We start from the raw sequence: 17,407 nt of genomic DNA on the forward strand, positions 1-17,407 counted from the left end.
AGATTTTGATTGCTGCCAATCTCATACAGACAGCTCCCGATTTTACAATTGACAATGAACATCTTACAATTTATCAACTTTACAATGGTGTGAAAGTGATATGCGTTCAGGAGAAACCAACTATAAATTCTGATCTTTCCCAGGCTAGGGATATGTGGTAGATACTCCCTTGTGATGCTGAGTGTAGGCAGCAAACCGCAGGTCCCGGTCACCCGTGGGGAGGTGAGGGTGAACAACTGCTATACTTTCAACCGATCTGCACTACACAGCCATTCCGTCTTTTGCTTTCAGTACAACATTCAATAAATTAGAGGAACTACTCAATATTTCCTTATAAAAAACTTTATTATAAGGTACATTATGATTTTGCACAACTGTAGGCTAATGCAGGTGTTCTGAACACATTTAAATGCATTTCCAATTTACAGTATTTTCAGTTTTTGATGGGTTTACCAGGACATGACCCCACCGTAAACCAAGGGAGATATGTAGTTGAAAAAGGAGACTCCGTTATCATTTTTATTTTCATTTCTTTTATTATGAATGTGATAGATACTCAACACTCATCCAAATCTCCTTTCAAGCACACCTTCAAATACTGCAAAGGGTAGAAAACTACATAATGGCATCAACATTGCCAAGCATCCTTAAATATGCAATATTTGGAAGGAAGAAGTAAGTGATCTGAGGCAGTGGCCTTGCAAGCACAGTGGTGAAGGTATCTGGTTCTTCTGGTGGCTCTAAAAGAAGTTTGAATGACTGGTCTCTGTCTTCATAGGGACCCTGTGAGTAATCAAGGCAATGGAATTGGTGCTCAATTAGATACACAGTATGTTTGGGCATTTCTCCCGGCTGCATGGTTCCAAGCTGTATTATAACAAAAATACCTGATGTCATGGCCCTCCCAAAGATTCTGTTAACGAGTCAGTACCCTGTAATAAATCACTAGGTAAACAGATTCTGTTTTCTGCTATTATGATTCTTTTTTTTTTATTTTAATGTTTATTTTTGAGACAGGGAGAGACAGCATGAATGGGGGAGGGTCAGAGAGAGAGGGAGACACAGAATCTGAAACAGGCTCCAGGCTCTGAGCTGTCAGCACAGAGCCCGACGCGGGGCTCGAACTCACGGACCGCGAGATCATGACCTGAGCCGGAGTCAGATGCTTAACTGACTGAGCCACCCAGGCGCCCTTCTGCTATTATGATTCTTGATGGATACAATCATGAGTGCACATCAATTATTTCACATGTTTAAGAAGCTCAACAATATTAAGACTTCTACAACATTTCATTTATTTACAGAAAAACTTTTATGCATCCAATGTGCATTATGTGAAATCCCCCAGTTATTTTTACCAGAACAAATGGTGGGCAATGGCACAATGCTAAAACTTCCTAAGAAGACTTAGGACCAGAAGAATTATTCCTGGGTGTGGAAGAACTGGAAGAAATGGGGTTAAACAGATAGAATGTGGCAAGATTACAAACAACCTTAAAATAGAAACAATGAAACTTAAAGTAACACAACTGATAACACAGAACCACTGTAGATTATTGAGAAGGGAGGTGATATTAAATGCATGGGTACTTTTAATTGTTTTTCTTTACTGAATTAAATTAGTAACAGAATATTCTTCTAGCCTGTTTTCAACCTAGCAGAGTGAAAATATAGAAGTGAAGAGTTTAGAATCCCCAAATGACTCCCTAGGCCATTCAGGGTAAAAGTCCTTTAAGAGGCTCTAAATCTGTATAAGCGATGAATCTCTATGACTTCTGTGCCTCACTCTCTCCTTCCTTTCTCTTCCAGCAACCTACTTCAGCCCCACTAACCTTTTTTGTTGTTCTCTGAGAATGCCAGTTATGCTTTTGCTTCGCTGTCTCTCCCTTTGCTATCCCTTTCTAATAAATGCTCGTACAAAAAGATGTTCTCATGGCTCTCTCTTATCTCCTTCAGGTCTCTATACAAATGCTACTCTTGCACACACTCCCTGACACACATCCAATTTGAAATTAAAACCCCTTCATCCTCTTCCATGCTCTGTTTTTCCCCTTACTGCTTACCAGTAACAGTGCACGTATGTGTAGGTCTACGTGTGCAAACACACACATGCTCTCACATACCTACCCTGTTCATTCCTGTTACCCCCACAAGTAGAATGTAAACCATAGATGGGCAGAAGCGGTTTTATTCACTGTTTTATTCTCAGAACTTAAAAGAGTGCCGAGGCTATAACCAGTACTCAACAAGTGTTGAATGAATCAATTTAGGAAGCCAAAAAGCACAGAGATTTATAATAAGTAAACTATCTTCTTTCTCTTCCACACCAACCCAAATCCCCGAAATATCTGAGGCTAACATGCCAAGGTTTTAAGAGCTTAAGATCTTCTACAGAAATGTTGAGATGATGACAATGATGATAATGACAAACACATATTAAACCCAATCAATTCTCACAACACCCCAGTGAGATAAATACTGTTACTCCCGTTTTACAGGTTAGGAAACTGAGGTTTAAAACAAATAATTTAATTTGCCCAAGGTCATACAACTAGGAAGTGGTAAGCCTGAATTTAAGCCTAGGCAGTCCAGCTCCAGAGTCCATGTTCTTGCTTGACTATTCCACTAATTAGAGACAGACACAGATATCTAGATACTGACATCGCAATATAGACACAGAGGAAGACAAAAGACATTCCCACACCTTGCATTATTTAATCTTACCTTCTGTAGCCAATAATTAAATTCCTCAAAATATTTCACTAATTCATTGCGTATCTTTCTGTCCTGTATCTTACATCCTCCGTTTTGAATGACAGTTTGGGCTGATATAAAACCTGAGTTGTCAGTTACTTTATCTTAGTGGTCTAAAGATAATCACTCCAACATCTTCTGGCTTCTCTTGCTATTGAGCACTCTGCTGTCAGCTGTCATCCTTCTGTAAGTAATCAGCCCTTTCTCTTTAGTAGCTTTTCATATTTCCTCCTTATTCTTGGTATCTTTTCCAATATTGACTTTCTATCATTTATCCCATTAAACTCATCTAAAGTTCCCACTAAACATTCTTTGAAACCTCTCACTCTGTATCTCTCTTTTTTAATATCCCTTCTTCTTAATTTCTCTCTTTTTCTTAATTTCTCTCTTTGATTCATTTTATTTCATTCTGGATGAATTTTCATCATCACCATGAACAGAAACATCCTTAAGGGCTAGATAAGTGTTCCTTAGGACCAAGTGAAGGTTACTACAAGACTGTAGGTTAAGAGGTAGAAACATATTCACACACACACACACACACACACACACACACACACACACACACCTCTCACTCAAAAGGAGCCTACAAACAGTATTTCCAAACTCATGACGAAATCCAAGATTTATGCCATTTACAAACTAACAAGCCAGCCTACCACATTTTCATGAATGTCTACAAAATCGTGAATATCTCTGACTACTGGGTCAGAGGCAGAGAACTGAATATTATTCACAGCAAAGTGTCAGCCAAAGATCTGAGTTTATCTACACTGGCTGTACCTGGCCCACCCTCAGCCCCACCTCAATCTCACAGGTATGATCCAAAGGGTCCCCGATGGATTCCTGCACACACAGTGGACTGTGCTGCAGGGGAAGAACACTGAGCTTGGAGAATGTCTCTTACAGTAAGTGAAAGCAAGCCTACTTGATGAGATTAATTCATGCCTGCAGGCATGGCCCTAATGACCTGGGTAAAGAGCAGTCAAAGCCTTGTATCTGTGGTCTTCCTGGCCAAAGTGTGCAGGGACGCTCAGGTGCCACGTTGTTTTGCCTTCCTACCCCTCCACGTCAGCAGCAGTGCTGCCTTCCTGTAGCAGCAGTGAATCCACTCTTTTCCAATGCTTGCAGAACCAGCTTCATCACCCTCAGTCCTCACTGGAGACAGCAGCGGGAGCACCGACCTGCCTGCACACTGTCATCAGAGGTCTGAATTTCAGCTCTGCTTAGCCCTTCCCCCTACGGTTTCTAAGATTTAGGAATTAAAACCTCTTCCTCATATTCCCTCAGCCCTGGTTGCCCTCCTGTAGGAGCCACCTCCATGATACTTTAGAAAATTCTTTTTAATCTTGCACTTACCTAGGTAACTTTATGCCTAGTTAACAATTCTGTATATTAAATTCTCTCTGTTCAAATAACTGGCATTGTTTCTGTCTCTTATTTGGACCCTGGCTGATAAATACATAAATATTTTGTTATTACTATATTTGCTTATTTTAAAAACCAGGAAGATGAAAATTTCTAAAACTCATACACAGTTCCTGTATTCTGAACCAAGTACTTTGATTCATTTCCATCCTTTTACCTGTAAGGACACACAACTGTTAAGTGGTTAGATTTTTATTCTGTCTTTTCCTGCTACTAACATAGTAACACAAGTACCTTTTCAATTTTTACAAAACTGTCTAATTTACTGTATCCTTTTCCTCTCCTCCCACTCACTCCTCATACTATTTCAACATGGCTTCTGCCCCCATCATTTCATTGAAATGGATCTTGCTAACAATTAGCTGTACATTTCAGCATCGATCGCTTAGTCATTATTGACCAGTTCCTCCTTAAAACACTTTCTTCCCTCGTGTTCAGACACCCCACAATCTCCCTGCTTCCTTCACTGAGTCAGACTTCTCATACCTGACCTTTTAATACTGTGTTCCTCCAGGCTTGATTCCAGGTCCCCCTCTCTTCCTATTCTAAATTGTCTCCCTGAGCAATTTCACATGTGCTTGCTTTCAATTATCAGCTACACAGCCACTGATTCCCAACGTTGTATTTCTCATCAAGACTTCTCCAATGAGCACCAGCTCCATTACATCTGCTTACTACCTATTTCCACTTAAACAGAGCAAACTCCCCTCACACTCGAAATACTTAAAATGAACTGATGATCTTCCTCTCCCAAATTAATGTTCTTAAAATGCTCAATTTCTAGTAACTGTCCCACCATTAGTCTAGTACCAAAACCCTGAAACCTGGGGACGGATCCAACTCCTCCTCTGCCTCATCCCACCCACAACCTCCCCCCACCCCCGCCCAATCCTTTGGAATTTGCCTCCCAAATCCCTTGAAATCATTTAATCTCTCATCTCTGTAACCCATCGGAGTCCAAAAAGCCATTATTTCTTGCCCCCAAATACCACAATGGTTAATTAACTGGAGGGACAGAACACACACACACACACACACACACACACACACACACGCATGCACAGTAAGCTCTAACTATTTGTCTGTAACTTACTTTTGTCATTTAATACATCAAGCATATTTTTCCTAGATAAAATACATCAAACTTACGTACACAGTTGTATAGTATTCTATAATATTCTATAGTAAGTATTCTATAGTAAGAGATGTATTAATTTATTCAACCATTCCCCTCTAGATGAATCAGGTCTTTTCAAACACTGGCTACTAAAAACACTACTGCAATAAAATATCCTGCTAAGTATTTCTTAAGCATCCACATTGTTACTTTTAGATAATATATCCCTAGAAGTGGGATACCCTGTCAAAGAGAATTTTATATTTTAAATGTTTACTGGACACCACCAAATTATTTTCCAAAAAGTTTGGATCATTTATATTCCCTCCAAAAGCTTATCACACATTTGTTAAAATTTAAACCATACACTTGAGAAACTTAACAGAAGTCCATGGGGAAGGAAAGGGGAAAAAATAGTTACAAACAGAGATGGGGCGGGGGGGAGGCAAACCAACAAGAGATTCTTAAACACAGAGAACAAACTGAGGGTAGACGGGGGATGGGGGATGGGGGATGGGGAAGATGGGGAAGAGGGGAAAATGGATGATGGGCATTGAGGAGGGCACTTGTTGGGATGAGCACTGGGTGTTTATATGTAAGCCAATTTGACAATAAATTATATTTTAAAAAATTTAAACTATACCTTTAATTACATCCATACAATTAAAGTGAGTGCATTTCCTTATAGGTAAGTGAGCTACTTAAAATAAATAAAATAATCTTTGAGCCGGTCCTTGAAGTTCTTTACCAGGCAGAGAATGTGGAAGGGTTAGAATCCATCTTACACATAAAATTATGGTAGAGGTCTATAAACATATAGGAAATAAAACAATGTGGTCTAAACACGTAGTTTCATGTATGCAGAATTTTGAGCTTCTCCTCCGTGGCTCCTTCCTGCCCTGGATTTCACTCCTAGATTTCTAGCTCCCGGGGTAGCTAGCTCCAAACTCCGTCTTCTGATTTGACAAACCAATAACCATAATCATGACATCCACTACGGCGGGTATTGGCATAATGTTAAACATGTAAGAATGTGTACAGATATGTAGATGAACTCACACCTTTAAGAGGAAAATGTTAGTGTATTTTAAAAAGGTTATCTGGGGCAGCAAAGCTTAGTGGAATGTTTTGCCCAATTACCAGCATGTCTATAGAGAAGGAAGAGGTCAAATTTTCCATGGAAATAGCAGCAATTCCTGGAGGAATATCAGGTTTTCCAAAAATAAAATGAGAATGAGTGCAGTAAAAACAGAGATGACTAATATTTAAACCAGGAAATACCTGGGTCAAAAAGGGCTATTCTATTTGCTTAGAAAGTCTCCCTGAGCTTATTCAGAAACGATCCTAAACTATAGGCAACAGAGTACATTCGTGTTTTAGTGAAGATAGATTTTGTTGTTGTTGTTTACTTTCTTTTTATTATCTGTAAAACATGGATTAAACTCCACATAACCATTTCTCTATTCTATCTGACAGATTTCAGATGCAGTTATCCACATAAATTATGTTGTCATCTTACTAAGGGAGGGATACCACTTTGATAACCATTAAAAAAATGAGAAGAGACAATCCTGTAAAAGAAATGTCATATATTAGAGGCTAACATCAAGTAAACATAATAAATCATCAAGATTTTTTTTAACTTGTGAATACTTAATATAAATAGCATTGCTCTGAGAAATAAAATGATAAAGTTTCACATTTATTATATTAATAAATCAACAGGAGAGAGGAACACTTTGTCAGATGACATGTAACCCTTATTTGGTTCCCTGTACCAGAAAACAGAACACATGTCAATGTTCTTTATTCTAGTTACAGACTACCTTAACATAAGAGATGCACTTTGCCAAGTTATAAATTAATTTTCTGGCTTATGTAAGATGTAGGAATTTCTTGTACATCCAGTATTACAGTAATGTCATATTCGAATTATTTTTCAATGTTTAATTCATTTTTAGCAGATCTGAAATTTACTATTGCTTTTCCAGAATAGTTATGAATCATAGTTTTCGACGTAAAATGATCAAGAAGAGAAGTATAAAAAGGTCAGTAAAATTCCACTGTATGAAAAAGTCAGAAAAGTAAAACATGTTCTCTTTATATGTACCTGAGTAGACTATATCCTAAGAAATCGATTTATGACGTCTACCTCAAATAAGTAAAAGGATCCATCACCCCTTAGCAACACAGACCAGTTACCACTTGAGAGAAAGTCAAAGGAGGAAGAAAAGTAAAGCAGGATCTACTGAGTCAGGCACTATGTTAGGCACGGTCACACAACTGAATCCTCACAACAACTCTCAGGTGAACGCTCTCACGTTTTCATAGATGAAAACAATTAGGTTACAGAGGTAAACAGCTTGCCAAATAGCATGAAAAGGAGGCAGAGTAGGGACTCGAGCCTCTGATCTCCAAAGCTATGTGCTTCTCTCCACTTTGAAATGTTTATTCTGGAAGTCTGATGCATAAAAACAGCAAATATGAAAATACTGGTAACATCATACACTTTTTCAGCATGTTACTACTGTTTTCCTATGACAGTAACAACCAAACTCTCAACATCTTGCTTCAACTTTCAGACTAGGAACCTAATGTGAAACGGCCAAGGCTGGCACTTCTCTTTCATAAGCTGCTCATAATTAATTTTGAATCATGTGCCTTTTGTACTAAAATGAATCAAGTTTGTCAGCTACACCCCAAAAACTTAGTACATGCTCAGGTAAGCATGGAAATATGGAAAAAAAATGCTCTCCTTTCTCAAAGACATCTTATAATGTCTAATTTGGAAACAAATCTGAAACTGAAGGCATCAAAACAGTTCCATTTTCTTCCTCCTTTCATTATTTAATATTTCAATCCAGAAGCTCCTGAAGCTAGGGGTCTGTGCCCAAAAGGTATGCGTAGGGTGCACACAGCACTGTCCCGGAGAGGGGCTCAGACCAACGTGAGGAAAGGGAAGCCAGCCAAGCAAAGGGGAATAAAATCCTAGAGGGTCCGTGTGAGGAAGATGCACTGAACAAGGTGGCAGGCAGCCTGCTGAGGGCAGCAAAGTGATTTCATACAGCAGGACAAGGCAAGAGGGTTAATATATGAGGAATAATAAATAGTAGGCAGGTTTCACACTATCAGAAAAGAGTGTGAAAGATGAAAAGGCAGAAAGCCAGAATAAACCTTATGGTGTTGCGCTGAAATTAGAGCTATTAGTGTGAATTCGTGGCTGCCAATATTTGGAGATCAAAACAGAAAAGAGTATGGACATAAACGTTAGTAAGCAGAGTAACAGCAGCCCACGCCTGGGGGAGGCAGGGCAGGGCTGAGAGAGACCCCTTCTGAGGCGCAGGCCTACAGGAAATGCCTAAAGCTGAGGACAGAGCCAGAACATTAACAAAACTTGCCGACTGGGCCCACCCTAAATACAGGGTAATGTTAGAGGAATCTGAAGCTAGCGGTGCACTGTGGCTCATCTTAGCAACAAAAAATCAGAATCTGGTTCCATCCCAGTCTAAACTGACTGAACTCCCGACACTAACAGCCAGGCACACTGCTCCAGGCATGAATACCATTAACCTCAGTCTCTACTGTCCCACACATGATGTTTGGCATTCAATCAAAAATTATGAAACACCTTACGAAGGCAAGAAAAAATAATCCACTTTATAGAGACAAAGCAAGTGACAAACCAAGCTTGGTGAGGTTAAAACAATCTGAGAATTTAAAGTGACTATGATTACCACGTTCAAAGACCTAGTTAGGGGATAAGGTAGCAAGCATGAAGACAAGGAGGACCTGTGGCAGAGAAACAGAAATTATTAAGTCAAATGAAACACCAGAAATAATTTTTTTAATGTTTATTTATATTTGAGAGAGACAGCGTGAGTGAAGGAGGGGTAGAGAGAGATGGAGACAGAATCTGAAGCAGGCTATGTGCACAGCGCCCGACAAGGGGCTTGAACCCACAAACCATTAGATCATGACCTGAGCCGAAGTCAGACGCTTAACCGACTGAGCCACCCAGGCGACCCTCTAGAAATATATATATTTTTTTAAATCAAAGTAACAGAGACGCAGAAAGCCTTCAGTAGGCTCAAAAGTAGATTCAATGGAGCTGAGAAAAAAAGGAAAAAATCAGTGTACTTGAAGATAGGTCTATAAAAATTACCCAAACTGGAACACAAGGAATAAAAAAGCAGTGGGTGGGGTAAAAAAGAATACCTATTTCAAGAGCTATGAGACAATCTCAAAGAGTCTGATGAATGTATAATTGGAACTTCAGAAGAGGCAGAAAAACATTTTAAAAGATAATGAATAAGATATCAGACCATACATCTAAGAAGCTCAGAGAACCTCAAGCAAGATAAATAAGTCCTACTCGCCCCTCCAAAAAAAGAAAAGTAAAATCACTCAGATTCTTCATACACAATAAAATATGAACAGATTATCTTAAAGGCAGCCAAAGCGGGGGAAAAGACACATTACATATAGAGGAAGAAAGAATTAAAGCAGACTTCTCATCACAAACTGTGCAAACTCTAAAAGCTAATGCAGTGACATCTTTAAAGTGTTGAAAGGAAAAATAGTCAATCCAAATTCTGTAACACAAAGAAAATGTCTTTCAAAACTGAAGAAATAGACTTCCCAACCTACAGAAACCGAGAGACTGCACAACCAGGAGACGGGCACTGTACAAAAAGTTAAACGAAGCCCTTCACACAAAAGGAATATATACCAGACAGAAAGCTGAACCTACAGAGAAATGAAGACCAACAAAAATGACTGAAAGATTAACAGGCATTTTTTTTTTTTTATTAGGCAGAAAAAAACAAAAGAGGAATGAGGAACAGATGGGTCAAATGGGACACAACTAACAGTGTTACAGATTTTAATGCAACTGTATCTGTAATTATATTGAATCTACATGGTCTAAACAGACAAATTAAAACCTGTCAAAGCTTTCTACAGGAAAACCAACTTTAAATATAAAAACATATAGGGTAAAAGATGTACGATGCACACATTACATAAAATAAAGCCAGAGTGATTGTATCAGTATCAAAGGAACTAGACTTAAGAACAGAGAATGTGACCAAGGATAAAAAGAAAAAATTTTACATAAAAGGATCAACCAAAAAGACAGAACAATCATAAAATAGGTGTATACCTAAGAATAAGCCTCCAAAATACATAAAGTAAAAACTGGTAGGACTGAAAGGAGAAACAGGCAAACCCATAATTATATTTGGAGGTTTCAAGACTCCTCACCTAGTATTTGACAGACCAAGTAGACACAAAATTAGTAAAATTACAGAAGATCTGAGCAACACTATGAACTGCCTTGACTTCATTGATTTTTTTTTTTTACTAGAACCACAACAGAATACACATTCTTTTCAAGTATACATTCTTTTTCAAGCAGGCCATATTCTGACCCATATTACCTGCCTACAAAAATTAACTAGAGAAACAGGAACCCTCTTGCACTGTCGGTGGGAATGCAAATTGGTGCAGCCACTCTGGAAAACAGTGGGGAGGTTCCTCAGAAAATTAAAAATAGACCTACCCTATGACCCAGCAGTAGCACTGCTAGGAATTTACCCAAGGGATACAGGAGTACTGATGCATAGGGGCACTTGTACCCCAATGTTTATAGCAGCACTCTCAACAATAGCCAAATTATGGAAAGAGCCTAAATGTCCATCAACTGATGAATGGATAAAAAAATTGTCATTTATATACACAATGGAGTACTACGTGGCAAAGAGAAAGAATGAAATATGGCCTTTGGTAGCAACGTGGATGGAACTGGAGAGTGTTATGCTAAGTGAAATAAGCCATACAGAGAAAGACAGATACCATATGGTTTCACTCTTATTTGGATCCTGAGAAACGTAACAGAAACCCATGAGGGAGGGGAAGGAAAAAAAAAAAAAAAAGAGGTTAGAGAGGGAGAGAGCCAAAGCATAAGAGACTCTTAAAAACTGAGAACAAACTGAGGGTTGATGGGGGGGGGGGGGGGGGGGGGGGCGGTGGGAGGGAGGGAGGGTGGGTGATGGGTATTGAGGAGGGCACCTTTTGGGATGAGCACTGGGTGTTGTATGGAAACCAATTTGACAATAAACTTCATATATTGAAAAAAAAAAACATAAAAAAAATTAAACTAGAAGTTAAGCTTCCAACTCTTGCTCTCAGCTCAGGTCTTGATCTCAGGGTCCTGAGTTCAAGCCCTGTGTTGGGCATTGCACTAGGAGTGAAGCTTACTTAAAATAAACAAACAAAACAACAAACAAAATAATTGAACTAGAAATGATTGAAAGATATATGGAAACCCTGAAATATTTGAAAATTTTTAAATATACTTCTAAATAACTCCAGAATCAAAGAGAAGGAAAATCAGAAAATATTTTGAATTAAAGGAAAATGAAAATATATCAAAATTCAGAGGATGCAGCTAAAGAAGGGCTGAGAAGTGAATTTATGGCATTGCTGTTATATATTTATATATTTATTTATTTTATTTTATTTTATTTTTTTTTTTGAGAGAGACAGAGCGTGAGCAGGGGAGGGGCAGAGAGAGAGAGGGAGACCCACAATCTGAAGCAGTTCCAGACTCTGAGCTGTCAGCACAGAGCCTGACATAGGGCTCAAACTCACAAACTGTGAGATCATAACCTTAGCCGAAGTTGGATGCTTAACCGACTTAGCCACCCAGGCGCCCCTTATATTTTTTTAAAAAAAGAAAGAAAGGTGTCATATTAATGATCTAAGCTCCAAATCTAAAAAACTGGAAGAAAAAAAGGGAGCAAATAAACCTCAAAGCAAGCAGAAGGAAGTAAACAAGAATGAAAGCAGGTATAAAATTGCATGAAATAGAGAAAAATCAGTAAAACCAAGTTCTTTGAAAAGATCAATAATATTAATACACCTATCTAGACTGACAAAAAGAGGTGAAACAGGAGACACTACTAGCGATCCCACAGATAGGAAAAGGATAATAAGGGAATATTACAAACAACTTTATGTCTACTATCTACACAACTGAGAGGAAACAGGCAAATTCCCTGAAATACACAAACTACAAAAACTACTCAAGAAGAAATAACCTGAACAGTACTATATCTACCAAAGAAATAGAATAGTTTTAAAACTTAAGTGAAAAAACAAAAACAAAAAACTCCAACCACATGGCTTCAGAAGGGTATTTATTTTCCCAAACAAGTAAAGAAGAAATAATGTCAACTATACACTAACTTCTCCAGAAGAAGAAGAAGAAAAGAGGAAACACTTCCCAACTCATATTAGGAAGTCAGCATTACTCATATAAACACACACACACACACACACACACACACACACACACACACACACGAAGACATTAAAACTACATATAGATAAATATCCCACATGAATATAAGTGGAAAAAATTCTCAACAATGTTTCAAATTAATTCTGGCAGTATATAAAAAGATAATACACCATGACCATTTTGGGGTTTCTTCCCAAAAGTGCAAGCTTGGTTTGACATTCAAAAATCAACCAATATCAACAGATAAAAGAAAAATCATATGTGTATAATCATCTTATTAAATACCACAAAAACATTTGACAACGTTCAACATCCATTCACACACACACACACACACACACACACACACACACACACACACAGTCTTAGCAAACTAGGAATGGAAAAGATCTTCTTCAAGGTGATAAAGGGTATCTACAAAAAACCTTTGACTAACATTTATGCTTAATGGTGAAAGACTAAATGTTCTTCCTGTAAGATCAGGAAATTGATAAGGATGTAAAGCAAGACAAAGAAAGAAAAGAACTACACAAAAGAAATTGTTCCCTATACAGAGAAATAAAACTATTCACTGATGACATGATCGTTTACAAAAAAAAATCCCAATCTATTAAAATCTATTTAAAAGTAACTAGAATTAGTGAATTTAAGAAAATCTCGGGGTACAAAGGTCAATATAAAAATCAACTGCATACTGCACAACATGAATGTTGTTCTTAATGCCACGGAATCATATACTTAAAAATGGTAAATGGAGGGGGCGCCTGGGTGGCTCAGTCGGTTAAGCGTCCGACTTCAGCTCAGGTCACGATCTCGCGGTCCGTGAGTTCGAGCCCCACGTCGGGCTCTGGGCTGATGGCTCAGAGCCTGGAGCCTGCTTCCGATTCTGTGTCTCCCTCTCTCTCTGCCCCTCCCCCATTCATGCTCTGTCTCTCTCTCTGTCTCAAAAATAAATAAACGTTAAAAAAAAAATTTATAAAAAAAATGGTAAATGGAAACTTGTTATGTATATTTTACAGTATTTTTAAAAATGATAAGCATCAGGAAGTTATCTAGTGATAAACAAAATGTCCTACATCAGCTGAAAATTTCAATCTTTATTAAAACTTACTTTCAAATAATTGTATTTATATCCACCGGCAATAAACAACTGGAAATTGAAATAAAAAATATAGTACCACTTAGAACCAAAAAGCATAAAATATGTATAAATCTATCAAAATATGTAAAATATCTACATGCTAAAAACTAGAAACACCAAGGAAGAAAATGAAAGGAGGATACATCATGTTCGTGGCTTGGAAGATTCCATATTTGTTAAGATATCAATTTTCCCTAAATTCATGTATAGATTCAAAGTAACCTCCATCAAAATCCCAGTAGAATATTCTGTAGAAATCAGCAACTGATTCTGAAGTTTATATAGAAAATAAAGTACCTGGAATAGCCACAGCAATTCTGAAAAGGAACAAAGTTGGAAGACTCACACAACCCGATTTCAAGACTTCCATTATAACGAACACAGTGTAGTTCACACAGTGTAGCAAAAGGACAAACACATGCAAAGCAACAGCACACAGTCTAGAAGTCGGCTCACACATATATGGTTAATGGATTTCAAGAGGAGAACAAAGTCAATTAAATAAAGGAGAGTCTTTTCAACAAATGTTGCTAGAATTTTTGGATATCCAGAAGGAAAAAAAGAAAACTCAACCTATACCTCACAGCATGTATAGAAATCAACTCAAAATGAATTACAGATTTAAAAGTTAACAGTAAAACCGTAATACTATTAGAAGAAAACATGAGAAAATCTTCCTGACCTTGATTAGGCAAATATTTCTTAAACACCAACAACAAAGAAATCCATCTTTAACAACATATACAACAAAAGATGAATTTTCTTAAATTTACAGAGAGCTCTTACCATCATTTAGATCAACAAACCAATTAAATATGTAAGTTTCTCAGGAAATGAAGCAGAAATGACTTATAAGCTCTTCCTTTAGGTTCTCTTTCACCTACTCTCCAAACCCCATCCTTTAACCCACACCCGAGTAGTAGCAAAAAGGAATTTCCCACACCCACTTTCCCATCACAGCAGGTCACAAGTCTATGTGTATTACATATACCAAGACTTCTGGAAAGGAGAATTCAGAGTTGTTCCTGTGTTGTTTTTTTAAATTTACAGCAAAAACTTGCATTCAATTTCCAATCGGGCAGTTTTAATAATTAATTTTTGGTCTTAGGAGGATCCATATTCATGCAACCTGATTCATTCCTTAATTCTGATCTTATTAACTGCCCCCCTGCTCCTTGTTTCGACCGTGTGATTAATTGCAGTGGCAAAATCCTGGAGAAGGATTGCTCCTGCAAAGGAGAAGGGGTATATACAGAGATAGGACCTGTGATTTTACTTGTTTTACTGAGATTCTCAAAACGGCAAAATCATTCTTCCCAAGGCCAGTTCTACCTGAAGCAGCCAGCTCTCTCAGCAAACCTTTACATGTGTTCAATATTAGTTAATTAAGCAAAACAATATGCTGTTAGGGGAATCTTTCATTATTTTATTAAAGTCCATTCAGAGCCCTTCCTCCAAACAATGTATTACTTGAGTGGCTCACCTCTTCTCCTGAAAGGTAATACGCTGCAAGCAGGCCTCCAATAAATCGAATGTTGACTTCAAACACAGACACCTCTGAATTCTGTGAAAACATATTGAAAATATTCACATACATATTAAAGCTTTATAGTTTCCAAATATTTTCAATTCTTCATAAGTTTCTCACAAACGCCCTGTGGAGGATGGTTTTTTCCGCTTTCCACATCTTCATTTCTCACACAACTGCAATCTCACCTCCCGTTTATTAATGTTACTGAAACTCCCCTATTATTGTCACCATGGCTTCCTATTGGCCGAAACCATTTGTGTGTACCTTACATAGCACTGTGAAATTATCAAGATATTTGATGCTCTTGGGGCGCCTGGGTGGCGCAGTCGGTTAAGCGTCCGACTTCAGCCAGGTCACGATCTCGCGGTCCGTGAGTTCGAGCCCCGCGTCAGGCTCTGGGCTGATGGCTCGGAGCCTGGAGCCTGTTTCCGATTCTGTGTCTCCCTCTCTCTCTGCCCCTCCCCCGTTCATGCTCTGTCTCTCTCTGTCCCAAAAATAAATAAAAAACGTTGAAAAAAATAAAAAAAATAAAATAAAAATAAAAATAAAAAAAAAAAGATATTTGATGCTCTTGACTAGTCTCTCCTCAAGAGAGCCTCCACTTCTTGAATTCTGGAATAGCGGTCTGTCTACTGATCCCTTTCCCTCCATTACAGCATACTGCCCATTTTTACTTATATTTCTCATGAATTTTAAGTATTTTTTCCTAGTATGTATAAAAATTTAATAAATGTTAACAGAGGCACCAAAAAATGATAGGATGATGGATTATTCAATTAATAATGTTGAAAAACTGGCTCCTAGGTTAGAAATTTGGATACTCATTTCAGATACATCTCTCTCTCTCTCCAAACGATATCCAAATAATTTAGAAATAAATGTAGAAAAAATTACAATAAAACAGTAGAAGAAAATGTGACAACATGAATTTCCTTGACAAAGCAGGTACTTTGTAAGCATAAAACCAACTGTATTGATACCAACACAAAGACCTGAATTTCCCCAGAATGACAATTACCTAGAAGAAAAAATTATGAACAAAATTCAAAGGCAAACAAAAAACAGAAGGAAATTTGGCACAAATATAGCAGTATTAATAACCTTACCATATAAAGTCTACATGTTTGTATTTAGATACAGACATAGATAAGAAAAATTCTAATTACATGGAAAGAAAAGTAGAAGTGGCAGAGAACGTGAGCAAAGAAGTCACACAATACACACAACTGACTAATATAAAGGTAACGTTCATGGGGTGCCTGAGTGGCTCAGTCAACTGTCTGCCTTCTAATTTTGGCTCAGGTCATGATCTCACAGTTCGTGGGTTCAAGCCCAGGGTTGGGCTCTGCACTGACAGGGCGGAGCCTGCTTGGGATTTTCTCTCTCCCTCTCTCTCTGCTCCTCCACTGCTTGTGTGTATGCATGTGCGCGCTCTCTCTCTCTCTCTCTCCCTAAATAAATAATAAAGATAACGTTCATAACTAATTTTTAATAAACATTAAAAGAAAATATATATTATCCCCTAAGGCCTTTCCAACATTTATAGGCAGAACACATAATTTGCTAACACAAGTATAAATCTCCAAAATAGAATTTTCACAATGGAATTTTTAGTAATATGTATCTCCTCCCACCCCATCCACAAAAGCAAAATGCTTTACATTACTTCATATATTCCCAATACACAGCATACTGCAGGGCACAGAGCGACAGTCACTAAATACAGAGAAGAAGCAAAAGAGGGAGGGAGGGCAGGCCTCTATAACTCACCAAAACAATAACCTTCTTAAACAGTTTCCCTGATTTCAGCCTTACCTTCCTCCTTATAATCTATTTATTCAGCACCCTGCAGGCAGAGTGAACCTCTTACATTTTAAGTCAGGTCAGGTTACTGTTGTGTACAAACTCTTACAATAACTTCTGGTTACACTCAGAGTAAAATAACTGGTAAGACCCAACATAATCAGATTCCCCACTACCTGTCTGACATCATCTCCTTTCAACATCTCTTGACTTTTATTACCAAATGGTTCTACTGGCTGTTCAAGAATTACCAAACTCAGTCTTTATGCTTTACTTACAGGTCTCCAAACAGGAAGTTTTTCTAACCACACAATATAAAATATAATATAA

General features: G+C 37.9%; 1 protein-coding gene across 2 annotated transcripts in view; it reads right to left on the reverse strand.

Moving 5' to 3' along the window:
* The window catches only part of MAN1A2 (mannosidase alpha class 1A member 2), a 178,268-nt gene that overhangs the window by 99,380 nt on the left and 61,481 nt on the right, over positions 1 to 17,407 (reverse strand). For both annotated transcript variants that reach the window (XM_058716066.1, XM_058716065.1), the window contains exon 5: positions 15,227 to 15,307. In XM_058716066.1, the coding sequence (XP_058572049.1) occupies positions 15,227 to 15,307 (81 nt within the window). The remainder of the gene's footprint in view (positions 1 to 15,226; positions 15,308 to 17,407) is intronic.

The sequence above is a fragment of the Neofelis nebulosa genome, chromosome 2 (genome assembly GCF_028018385.1).
Source record: "Neofelis nebulosa isolate mNeoNeb1 chromosome 2, mNeoNeb1.pri, whole genome shotgun sequence".
Taxonomy (NCBI): domain Eukaryota; kingdom Metazoa; phylum Chordata; class Mammalia; order Carnivora; family Felidae; genus Neofelis; species Neofelis nebulosa.